General features: G+C 42.6%; 1 protein-coding gene across 1 annotated transcript in view; it reads left to right on the forward strand.

The window, feature by feature from the left end:
* The window catches only part of LOC134934171 (extracellular calcium-sensing receptor-like), a 53,402-nt gene extending 41,030 nt beyond the window's left edge, over positions 1–12,372 (forward strand). Inside the window, exons 8-9 of the mRNA XM_063929665.1 lie at positions 1,991–2,114; positions 11,450–12,372. Coding sequence (XP_063785735.1) covers positions 1,991–2,114; positions 11,450–12,372 — 1,047 coding nt within the window. The remainder of the gene's footprint in view (positions 1–1,990; positions 2,115–11,449) is intronic.
* The last annotated feature ends 671 nt before the right edge of the window (positions 12,373–13,043 follow it).

Below are 13,043 nucleotides of genomic sequence, written 5' to 3' on the forward strand. Positions count from 1 at the left end.
GGCCCTTGCACAAACTGGCTTTATTCTACCTAAGTTGCCCTCCCTCCAGTGTGTACTCCGAAAGAGTGTTTAGTGCCGCCGCTCATCTTGTCAGCAATCGGCGTACGAGGTTACTTCCAGAAAATGTGGAGAAGATGATGTTCATCAAAAGGAATTATAATCAATTCCTCCATGGAGACATTCACCAGCAGCAATTGCCTCCAGAAAGTACACAGGGACCTGAGATGGTGGATTCCAGTAAGGACGAATTAATAATCTGTGAGGAGGGGGATGTACACAGTGAAAGGGGTGAGGAATCGGACGATGATGATGAGGTGGACATCTTGCCTCTGTAGAGCCAGTTTGTGAAAGGAGAGATTGATTGTGCATGTCCTGTTTATACAACATAAGGGTGGGTGGGAGGGCCCAAGGACAATTCCATCTTGCACCTCTTTTTTCTTTCATTTTTCTTTGCATCATGTGCTGTTTTGGGAGAATTTTTTTGAAGTGCCATCCTGCCTGACACTGCAGTGCCACTCCTAGATGGGCCAGGTGTTTGTGTCGGCCTCTTGGATCGCTTAGCTTAGTCACACAGCGACCTTGGTGCGCCTCTTTTTTTCTTTGCATCATGTGCTGTTTGGGGACTATTTTTTTGAAGTGCCATCCTGCCTGACACTGCAGTGCCACTCCTAGATGGGCCAGGTGTTTGTGTCGGCCACTTGTGTCGCTTAGCTTAGCCATCCAGCGACCTCGGTGCAAATTTTAGTACTAAAAATAATATTGTGAGGTGTGAGGTGTTCAGAATAGACTGAAAATGAGTGTAAATTATGGTTATTGAGGTTAATAATACTATGGGATCAAAATGACCCCCACATTCTATGATGTAAGCTGTTTTTGAGGGTTTTTTGTAAAAAAAAAACCTGAATCCAAAACACACCCGAATCCGACAAAAAATTTTCAGGGAGGTTTTGCCAAAAAGCGTCCGAATCCAAAACACGGCCGCGGAACCGAATCCAAAACCAATACACAAAACCCGAAAAATGTCCGGTGCACATCACTAGTAAGAGGCACTACTATTGTGGGCATTACGTGTAAGGGGCACTACAACTGTGGGCATTATGTGTAAAGGGCACTACTACTTTGGGAATTATGTATAAGGGGTACTACTGTGTGGTATAACATGTATAAAGGGTACCATTGTGTAGTGCAATGTGAATAAAGGGCACTACTAAGTGACGTAACCTGAAAAAGGGGCTTTACTATGTGGTGTAATATGAATCAGGGTCACTACATGCGCTGTAATGTGAATATGATTGTGCCACTGTGTGGTGTAATTTGAATTGGGGGTACTATTATGTGACCACGCGGGATCAGTACTAAATGCCGCCGGTCGGAATCCCGGCGGCATCCTGACCGCATCCCGACCACGCTGCTTCTTTGTGAGGTTAATGTTCCTTTATACAGTATGGGCAGTAGGGCACTAATTTACAGTTGGCAGGCGGGTGCCGAAAACACCAGCACTGACTCTGGCTCCTCTTAATGTGTGTGTGTGGGGGGTGGTTGTTTGGGAGGTGGCAGGTAAATGAGTTCCACCACCTCTTCAGAACCACTTTAAGCCCTGCTGCCCACATATAAGGACTTACAATACAGTATGGCTCTTTCTTCAACTATATGTGAGGGAAATGTACTGATTTGCACTGAGTATGTATTGGGACAATTCTGTATTTATGACATTAGTGTTTCTCCTTGCAGAATAACACAGTATATAGATAAGGCAAAGATTTATGAAGCCCTGAAGAGTGATAAATTACACAGTGATAAAGTACCAACCAATCAGCTCCTGTCATTTTTCAAACACAGCCTGTAACATGGCAGTTAGGAGCTGATTGGTTGATACTTTATCACCGTGCCATTTTTCACTCTCCAAGCCTTGATGAATCTGGCCAATACTGTAGGTTATACAGAAATTTGTGATTCTTGTTTCAAAAAAAACTTTGTGTCCTATCACCAGATCCCTCGCTCAGTCTGCAGTGAGAGCTGTCCACCAGGTACCAGGAAGGCGGCTATCAGAGGACAACCTGTGTGCTGTTTTGAATGTGTCCCCTGTCTACAAGGAGAAATATCTAACCAGACAGGTGAGTGATGGACCTGCTGATACCTGCTGACCTCCTAGGGACAGGTGTGCTTGGTAGGACATGTTGACATTCAGACCACTTTTCATGACCATGTCTCCTGTGTTCTCAGTTTCCTTCTCATTCCCCTCCACCTTTCAAAGATCGTGTATACTTTCTATACTCCTAATGTCCCATTTAAGCATTATGATATGGGAATCTCCTGCTGGTCAACATTCATTTTACCCTGAAAACATTGGTTGTGATGGGTGATAGACAACCCTTACCGGGAAGTCCTACTTGCTCCTCCAGCATTCCTAATACCCATCACTTCCCATTTCTTAAAGAAGCCTTTACAAAAATCACTAAAGTCTGAACAAGACATTTAATAGTCATAGGTGTCTCTAACTTGGTTCTAGATGTCAGAATATATACTATAGGACACAGAATATATAGTGTAGGACACAAGGCCAGACTGTTGCAATCCCCAAAGGTCTCAGCCCTTGGCAGAGATTACATTATTACTGGAATGACCTTGTGTCGGCAGGTAAATGGACATTGCAACACTCCAAGTGCTAAATTTACTAAAGGTCGATACTGAACAATTTTGTGTTTGTCTGAGATTTGGGGGTATTTTTACTATCAGTCTATTTTTTAGTTTCAGTCGATTTTGAGTGACAGGTATTGCCTAAAATCAAAATCGACCCAAATAGAACTTTACACTTAAATAGAACTACAATAAAACATTCTATACTTATACATAGAGCTCAATTCCTACTGTGACCCATATTTAATAATAGTCGATTTGGAAATCGACTCAAAAATCACAATTTTTCAATAGAGCCACCAGCAATAGTTCTATTTTTTATATTTTTGTGTAGAATTGTCTGAGACCTCAATACAGGGCTGGATTGCCCATCTGGCACTTCTGGCCGGTGGCCAGTCCGGTCACAGATAAGTTGGCTATCTGTTTGGGGCCCCCGCTGCCAGAAGTACCTGTTCGCAATGCGTGGACACGGCACACCACTGTGCGCTGTGTCTGCACGCCCCTGTCCCCCAGGGTACTCTGGCTGCTTAAATTAATGCACTGAAAGACACAGCAATTTATTTATTTTTAAATCGTGGATGTGCAAATTTGGCCAGGAATGAAGGTGTTTGTGGGTAAACAGTGCATGTGACCTGTTTTGAGTTTGACCAATAGAATTTTTTTTTTGTCTATTTTGGGTCGATTTTCGATCAATGTTATCTTCTTTTTTTTTTTTTTTACAATTTTGGATCGATTTTTGATGAATAGAACACTTCAAAATAGAACTCCCATCACACAGCAAATATTAAAAGGAACTCAAAACCGACTTTTAGTAAATGAACTATTTGAAATAGAACCACTGTAGCCGATTTTGTGGGGATGTTGGTTCTATTCTGGCTGATTTGAAATAGAACCAAAACCGACTGTTAGTAAATATACCCCATGGTTGTGATTCAGCAAATCAGAGATTTACTAAAGCCCAAATCACAGGTTCAACACAATTTAACACTCCAATTCTACACAATAGAACATCGGACTTAGGTGGTCATTCCGAGTTGATCACACGTAGCAACTTTTAGCTGCTGGTGCGATCAATAGTCCACGCCTATGGGGGAGTGTATTTAGCTTAGCAGGGCTGTGATCGCTTGTGCAGCCCTGCTAAGCTAAAAAAATGTCAAGCAAAACAAGACTAGCCCTGGACATACTTACCCTGTGCGATGGATCCAGCGATGATGGGTTCGGCTTTAACGTCACTCCTCTGCCCTCCGTTGTCCTGGACATGCCTGCGTTTCACTCACCACTCCCCGAAAACGGCTCCAAACGGTCCGGATCCGCCCATCCACGCCTCCTTCCTGTCAATCTTCTTAGCGGTCGCCTCTGCGACCGCTTCCATCGGTAGCCGTGACGTAACAACGTCGCACACGCGCACTGCGCCCACCACGCATGCGCATTCTGCACCCGTTCGCACGCAGTGAAAAACCGATGCGTGCGAACGGGTCGGAATGACCCCCAAAAATATCCTTGGCGGGATGTACCAAAGCAAAAATGCGGTAAAAACCCAGTTTTCGAAGGTTTTACCACATTTTCAAATGTGCTAAGCCCTGTCCGCCAAGGCTCCGACGCGGAGGGTAACACCAGCCTATAGGAGCCTATGGGCTCCTTTCTGTGTCGCGATATCTGAGGGATCCAATCGAATCCCAGCATGCCCCACGGCCGCCGCGTCCTTCTGCGCATGCGCAGATGGACTTCTGGGGCCGATACCCGGAAGTCCAGGGACAGAGACGCATCGAGAAGGACAGCTGTGATGCAAGAGCTGTACTTTGCAACATTACTTGCATATGTTAGTGCATACAGTATGCGATTAGTATCGGCGCAATGTGTGGCCTTTAAATAGATACAAATAGAATAAAATATGGATTTACTAAGAATTGTCTCACATAGATAAAAATTATACCAAAATCACAGCAAAATAGACAAAATAATTTCTGTGAATCTGTGTTTGAGCATTATGTTGTCCTGAAGCACTGCACAGATTATAAGGATTCATGTAAGTTTTTGTGCATTCTAGTGTTAAGTTCGAGAAAAAAAATTGTGTAGGACCCCAGCCCTCAAAAAAGCATAATCAGCCGCGGACCACTGAGCCCTTTTTGGTACTGGAAAATCAGTGTTTTTGTCTTCCAATTTTGCAGTACCAGAACTGGTGCTCGTAACGCTTTTTTTTGGGGGGACCCCCACATAATTTTTTTCCCTCAAACTTAACCCTTTTTTGACTGAAATCAACTGAAATTGCACACACCTTACAAACACCTTAATCGATGAGTATCGCCATCTGAAAAAATTAGATACTCAAGCATGCGGCTTAGTAAATCTATGATTTTGAGTTTAAAGCGATCCAGCGATGTAAAGCAATTTGGTTTAGACTTCAAACACGATTCTTAGTAAATTTATCCATATCTCTTTAAAAATTCACCCTATTATATTGATATGACATTGGTGTACTCCTCTGAGACCCTGACGATTACCATCCTACAATATCTCTCATCTACTCTGGAATCCTCACACACTCTGATGGAAGTCCTGTATTATGGCCCTCATTCCGAGTTGTTCGCTCGTTATTTTTTTCCGCTAAGGAGTGATTAGTCGCAAACTGCGCATGCGCAATGTACGCAGCGCGCCTGCGCCAAGTAAATTTGCACAAAAGTTTGGTATTTTACTCACGGCCTAACAAAGTTTTTTCATCGTTCTGCTGACCGTAGTGTGATTGACAGGAAGTGGGTGTTTCTGGGCGGAAACTGACTGTTTTCTGGGAGTGTGCGAAAAAACGCAGGTGTGTCGGAAAAATGCGGGAGTGTCTGGAGAAACGGGGGAGTGGCTGGGCGAACGCTGGGTGTGTTTGTGACGTCAAACCAGGAACGAAACTGACTGAACTGATCGCAGTGGAGGAGTAAGTCTCGAGCTACTCAGAAACTGCTAAGAAATTTCTATTCGCAATTCTGCTAATCTTTCGTTCGCAATTCTGCTAAGCTAAGAGTCACTCCAAGAGGGCGGCGGCTTAGCGTGTGCAATGCTGCTAAAAGCAGCTAGCGAGCGAACAACTCGGAATGAGGGCCTATATTCCTTCTTGAAAACCACCATACTCAAAGACATGTCAGTATTTACTGTACATAATGGTGTACTATTAAAGCAGACATTCGGGGAATAGCCATACAAATTGAAGCAAGGGAAAAAAAAGGAGATATTGACTGACCCAGGTAGACTTGGAAACTACCTTAACAAGGTAGCATTAATGTTATACTTCTGGCAATAGAGCTAGTAGATTTTGCACGTAATAGAGTTAAATGTATATTAGATGGGCAGGACAAAAAGTTTTTTAATACCTTGGATACTGCACGTGTTCTCTGCTTACTTAGCTTAATTGTACAATCTTCGTGAGGATACCTCAATGAGTCAAACAGCCAATACTTCTTGACTAATCTTCCAAGGTTCAATGAGGAGATCCTTGCTCAATGCCCCACCATCAGTCAGTCCCCCAAGGATAAGGCCTCTGCTCAGGATGGCTATACAAACCACCTTTTTTTTTGCATACCAGGATGACTTGGTGGCAATTTTAGCTGATCTTTTTGATGCAGTTACAATATGGTGGCATCTTCTTTTCCCGAGTAGTGCTGGAGGCCCAAACCATTATTGTACCCAAAAATGACAAACATCCCTCAGATTGTAGAAACTATAAACTTACAGTATAGCTCTAACAAATATGGATGTTAAGCACATTTTCTGAATTATTTAGCAGGCTTTGTGACCACTTATTACTTGTTTAGTTTACATAGAAACATAGAAACATAGAATTTGTCGGCAGATAAGAACCACTTGGCCCATCTAGTCTGCCCCTTTTTTTTTTTTTATATATTATTTTTTTTTATCACTAACCTTATTTGATCCTTATTTCTTTGTAAGGATATCCTTATGTCTATCCCATGCATGTTTAAATTGCTCTACTGTCTTAGCCTCTACCACCTCTGATGGGAGGCTATTCCACTTGTCCACTACCCTTTCTGTGAAATAATTTTTCCGCAAATTTCCCCTGAACCTCCCCCCCTCCAGTCTCAGTGCATGTCCTCGTGTCCTATTGCTTCTCTTCATTTGGAGAATGTTTCCCTCCTGGACTTTGTTAAAACCCTTCATATATTTGAAAGTTTCTATCATGTCGCCCCTTTCTCTTCTCTGCTCCAAACTATACATATTGAGATTTCTTAGTCTTTCTGGGTATGTTTTGTGATGTAGGCCATGCACCATTTTAGTTGCCCTCCTTTGTACAGTTTCTAATGTATTAATATCCTTTTGAAGATATGGCCTCCAGAACTGAATACAGTATTCTAGATGAGGCCGTACCAATGACCTATACAGTGGCATTATTACTTCTTTCTTTCTGCTGCTGATTCCTCTCCCAATGCAGCCAAGCATCTGACTAGCCTTCCTCATTGCCTTGTTACATTGCTTACCTGCCTTTAAGTCATCTGAAATAGTGACTCCTAGATCCCTTTCCTCCTCAGTAGTTTCCAGTATAGTGCCATTAATACTGTATTTAGCTTTAGGATTTTTGAGACCCAAGTGCATGATTTTGCATTTTTTGGCATTAAACTGTAATTGCCAGACTCTTGACCATTCCTCTAGTCTACCTAGATCCTCAATCATTTGTTTTACCCCACCTGGTGTGTCTACCCTGTTGCATACCTTTGTGTCATCTGCAAAAAGGCATACTTTCCCTTTAATCCCATTTGCAATGTCACCAATAAAGATATTGAAAAGCACTGGTCCAAGTACAGATCCCTGGGGTACTCCACTGGTAACATTTCCCTCCTGTGAATGCACTCCATTTACCACAACTCTCTGTTTTCTATCCTTCAACCAAGATCTTATCCATTCAATAATCCTAATATCCAATCCCAAACTTTCAAGTTTATTTAGCAGTCTGCGATGTGGAACTGTGTCAAAAGCCTTACTAAAGTCAAGATAAGCTATATCCATGGCTCCACCTTTATCCATCACTTTAGTCACACAATCAAAAAAGTCAATAAGATTTGTTTGACATGATCTTCCCCCAGTGAATCCATGCTGTTTGGGATCCAGTAAATTGCCGGATTTGAGATGATCTACAACTCTTTCTTTTAAGAGTGTTTCCATCAATTTCCCTACTACTGATGTAAGACTCACTGGTCTGTAGTTGTTTGCCTCTTCCTTGCTTCCACTTTTGTGCAGTGGGACTACGTTTGCTCTTTTCCAGTCCCCTGGAATTTCTCCTGTAGCTAATGACTGGTTGAATAATTCTGTCAATGGTGCTACCAGCACCTCTTTAAGTTCTTTTAGTATCCTTGGATGTATCCCATCTGGCCCCATAGATTTGTCCACTTTCAGCTTTGAGAGTTCTGTTAGGACCTTCTCCTCTGTAAATGTACTTGTTTCATTTTCCTGAATATCCCTGCAACTTAACTGTGGCCCCTTCCCCTCTCTTTCAGTAGTAAATACTGAGCAAAAATAATCATTAAGATGATCTGCTATTAAATTGTCTCCCTCAACAAGATTCCCAGTGTCCGTCTTTAGTTTTATAATTCCGCCTTTTGTTTTTCTTTTTTCGCTTATATACCTAAAAAAAGTTTTGCCTCCTTTACCCACTGACTGGGCCATTTTCTCCTCAGCTTGTGCCTTTGCACATCTGATTACCTTCTTTGTCTCCTTCTGTCTAACAAGATATATCTTTTTGTCTTCATTATTTTGTGTCTGCTTATATTTCCTAAAAGCCATCTTTTTTGCTCTCACAATATTTGCTACTTCTTTTGCAAACCACACTGGCTTCCTTTTCCTTGTGTTTTTCCTAACAGTTTTGATACAAAGGTCTGTTGCCTTCAATATTGCACATTTGAATGTTTTCCACCTCTCCTGCACTGTTTCCAAGTTCCTCCACTCTGCCAAAGAATCGCTTACACATTTTCCCATCCCTACAAAATCAGCCTTCCTAAAATCCAACACCTTTGTTTTTGTATGGGACGAGTCAGTCTCTGTCTTAATGCTGAACCATACTGCTTGATGATCACTGGATCCGAGGTTTTCACCCACTTTTACGTCTGATAATCTGTCTCCATTTGTAAGTATTAAGTCTAATATTGCGTCTTTCCGAGTGGGCTCCCTCACCAATTGGTGGAGGGATGCTCCCTGAAGGGAATTTAAAATGTTCCTACTTCTAGTGGAACTAGCAACAGACACCTCCCAGTTTACATCAGGAAGATTAAAGTCTCCCATGATTATTACCTCTCCTTTTAATGCCATTTTAGTTATGTCCTGCAATAGGTTCTTGTCAAGTTCCTCTTCCTGACCTGGTGGCCTGTATATCACGCCAATACGAATAATCAACTTTTCCCCTGTTTCTATGGTCACCCAAAGGGCCTCAGTTTTTTCTTCAATACTTTGTATTAATGTAGTATTTATGGCATTTTTTACATACATTGCTACCCCTCCCCCGATTTTTCCAATTCTGTCCTTCCTAAACAAAGTATATCCCGGTATAGCTATGTCCCAGTCATGATTTTCATTGTACCATGACTCTGTAATTGCCACAATGTCTAGATCATCCCTTGTCATTATTGCAGTTAGTTCTGGGATTTTATTTCCTAAGCTCCTAGCATTTGCACACATAGCTTTTAGAGTTTTGTTTGTGCTTTTTCTGTTCCTAGCTATGTTCTTCTCTCTGCCTATTTTTATTTGGTTTTGTTCTGAATTATCTTCTGTTGCTGTGGATATGCTTCCTATTCCCTTTGCCTGCAGAAACAATACCTCTGTGTTGGGGGAGCAGATTTCTTTATTCCTATTTGGTTCACTGCCCCCCTTTGTTAGTTTAAATAGCTCTTGATGAAGCATCCAAACTGTTCAGTTAGTATTTTCGTTCCCGTTGAAGATGGGTGCAGGCCGTCACTTTTGTATAAGCTCCTATCTTGCCAGATGGTGTGACTATGGCCTATAAATCCAAATCTCTCCTCATTGCACCATGTCCTTAGCCAAACATTGAAGTTTCTGATGCAATGAGTTCTGTCTTCCCCTCTGTGTACTGGCAATACTTCTGAAAAAGATACAGTGGTTGCCACCTGCTTCAGAGCAGTCCCTAACTTCCTAAATTCATCTTTTACAGCAATGAGTTCTGCATTTGCCAGGTCATTTGTCCCTAGGTGGACAATGACATCCACCTCCCCATCTTTTCTTGCTGCCTTCACAATTCTTAGCATGCGCTCTTTATCCCTTGGAGCTGTGGCTCCAGGTAAGCACCTTACTTGTTTCTCTACTTCATTTGCATTTCCCAGATGTATTCCTCTAATAATGGAATCTCCCAAAAGAAGTGCAGTCCTTTTTGGAGATTCAATTTTCCTGTTCCATTTCCTGTTCCTATGGTTGGTAGATGTCCCCATATCCTCCTGTTCTGTAGTGCCTCTATTAGTTGTATCTTCCAGCCCTGCAAGAGTAGCATACGAGTTTTGCAGTGTCACCGCTTGCGGGAGGTGTCTGTGTCCCTCTGGAAACCTCTGCCCTTGAGAGCCCACAGTAGTCCAGGCAGAATGTCTTCTGGTGGCTCTCTGAGGCAGTGGAGGCTTCAAAGACACAGACATCTTACAAATCTCAGCATGCAGTTTTGCTATCTCCTCTGACCAAGCAGGCTTTGTTCAAGGCCTCCAATAACACCAGGAGGTTTCTCAATCTGGTGAAATCAGCGTTGGGATTCAGGGAGGAGCTTGTCTTTCTGTTTCAATCCCAAGAAAGCCTTTGACTGGCCTAATTGGTGATACATGCAGATGGTGTTATCTACTTAGGCCATCGATGTGCTATATTTTCAGATGCTCTATACACGTTTCCTGCTCAAGTGTTTAGAAACAGATTCTTTTCTGACTTTTTGACTATCTCCAATGCTATGATGCAAGGTGGCTGTCTCTCTTACTTTATTCCTAAATTGACAATAGAACTAAAAGATTTGTGATTGCTCTATATTTCTATATTGATTGTTATCAAGCACACCCCACGGTGCATCATAGTCCCAGCTGTTACAAAAGCAGCCAGGATGCTATTTTACTGGGCGGCACAATCAGGGATAGCCTCTATATATGTACAGCAATTCAACTGCTATTTCATTCATCTCTGAAGGGCCTGTCTCTGTGGACAGTGGGGATTGACTGATGGTCTTGTTAAATGTCAGGGAAGGCTTAGCCTCAATGTTAGTTATAGCTTCTGTCCATCAGAGCTTACCTTCCTGCTGTGGCTTGCTGGTGGTATTTTGACAGTTACCACAAGCCATTATCCTTGCCTTGTTGGATTCTTACTGTTTCCCAGCTTGTGTAGTCCTGTTTGGTCCTGAGCTTGTTCATAATCTGCTTTGTTTTATTCCCATTGCTGATGCAGCGAAACACCCCTTGTGCTGCTGCCTTTCAGTGGCGCCTCTAGAGGTGGGGCTGCAGCACAGTAAAAAATTCAAATAGGGCCGCCACACCAACTGCCAGTGATTACCGTCCGGCGATGTTTGGCAGTGTTTAGAGTGGCAGTTGGTGTGGCTCCTCTATTTGAATTTTGGACTGGACCTATGGAGCCGCAACTGGTTGTTTTATTATGGAAACAGGAGGCACATTTTGAGTAACAAAGACGCTCGGCGTGGCCGACTCGCACAGGTGCTTAGAGTTCAGAGAGGGCCTATTTACTGCAGCTAGAGCCATAGTGTATGAGGACACATCTGTACTACATTTATCTGTTTACTAAATCTAAAAAGCAACATACTGTATAACAATTCTGCTATTCTATCTCTCAGATTCAGTTGATTGCCTGAAGTGTCCGTGGAACCAGTGGCCGAATCTCCAGAAAACCAAATGTCTACAGAAGACTATAGAGTACCTGCACTATGAGGAACCATTAGGTGCAGCATTGGCAGGAACAAGCATACTGTCCTCACCCATTCCTGTTTTAATATTAAGTCTATTCATCCGTTATAAGGATACACCCATAGTGAAAGCTAACAATTATTCCCTGAGCTGCCTTCTTCTGGGGTCCCTGTCATTGTGTTTCCTCTGCTCTTTAGGTTTCATTGGCTATCCCCAACCTGAGAACTGTCTACTGCGCCAAGCTGCTTTTGGTTTAGTATTTGCTCTTTGTATCTCTTGTATTATGGCAAAAACTATGATGGTGGTGCTTGCTTTCATGGCCACCAGACCAGGCAGCAGCCTGAGGAGATGGACCACACCTCAAGTGTCCTACACAATAATTTTTACCTGTTTTCTATTACAGTTCCTCTTGTGTGTCACTTGGCTCTCACTCACCCCTCCTTTCCCACAATATAACACTCAAACTAAACCTGGACTCATCATTATTGAGTGTAATGAGGGCTCTCCCATTGCCTTCTGGACTATGCTGGGTTATCTGTTTCTTCTGGCCACCATTAGTTTCATTGTTGCCTTCCTGGCTCGGAGACTCCCTGACAGCTTCAATGAGGCCCAGTTTATTACCTTCAGCATGCTGGCCTTCCTCAGTGTCTGGGTGTCCTTTATCCCGGCCTCCCTCAGTTCTCAGGGTAAATACACGGTGGCCATGGTAATATTTGCAATCCTGGCTTCCAGTTGGGCTCTGGTGATCTGTATGTTCCTGCCTAAATGTTTCATTATAGTGTTTAGACCTGACATGAACACCAGAGAACATCTCATGAGGACAGGCACAGTTCAGTCTAAGAGCAAGATATAGATAAATGCATTAGCTAGAGTCATTTATATTTTACCATCAATGATATAAAAACACTATTCTTGTTGTTATCTCGATTGCTTATTGAATTGATTGTGGTGATAAATGCCTCCGGCACTTCTTTGGGACATTCAAAATTTATTTGGGTTTGATTCTACCAGTCAGCTTATAGCTTAAAATGTTAGATATTTGAAAAGGTCCAAAAATTTCCACCTCAGTTTTATATTCCCCTCATTTCGTTCTTTGACTTCTAACATTTTCAGGGAAACCATATGTGGGAACTTCATTGGTTTGTTGAAGGTTATTTACCTTATTAAAACATATGTGTAAAACATTTTATTCATTCAGGAAATGCCATTGTTCATATTGTCCACATTTTGACCCATCTACAAGAGGGCAATTATGACTGTAATTAATTGTTTGAAATACAATGCACTTCCAACTGCCAACAATACAACCAGAAGCATTCCTACGCCCTGTGACACCAAGTGTGGTAGAAGGGGACCATTCAAAAGTGGGAGTGAACTCACATGAAGGGGGGTGGCCTAGTGGCACAACCCCCATTTCCACTTTGGGAGATACTGCGCTTCCCCCAGAGATTGCCAAGTCTGCAATTCCGGCTCCTACACTATTACAGGAGCTGAGTGCTGCACATAAGTTAGAGTGCAGCACCT

Source organism: Pseudophryne corroboree, chromosome 6, assembly GCF_028390025.1.
Source record: "Pseudophryne corroboree isolate aPseCor3 chromosome 6, aPseCor3.hap2, whole genome shotgun sequence".
Classification (NCBI taxonomy): domain Eukaryota; kingdom Metazoa; phylum Chordata; class Amphibia; order Anura; family Myobatrachidae; genus Pseudophryne; species Pseudophryne corroboree.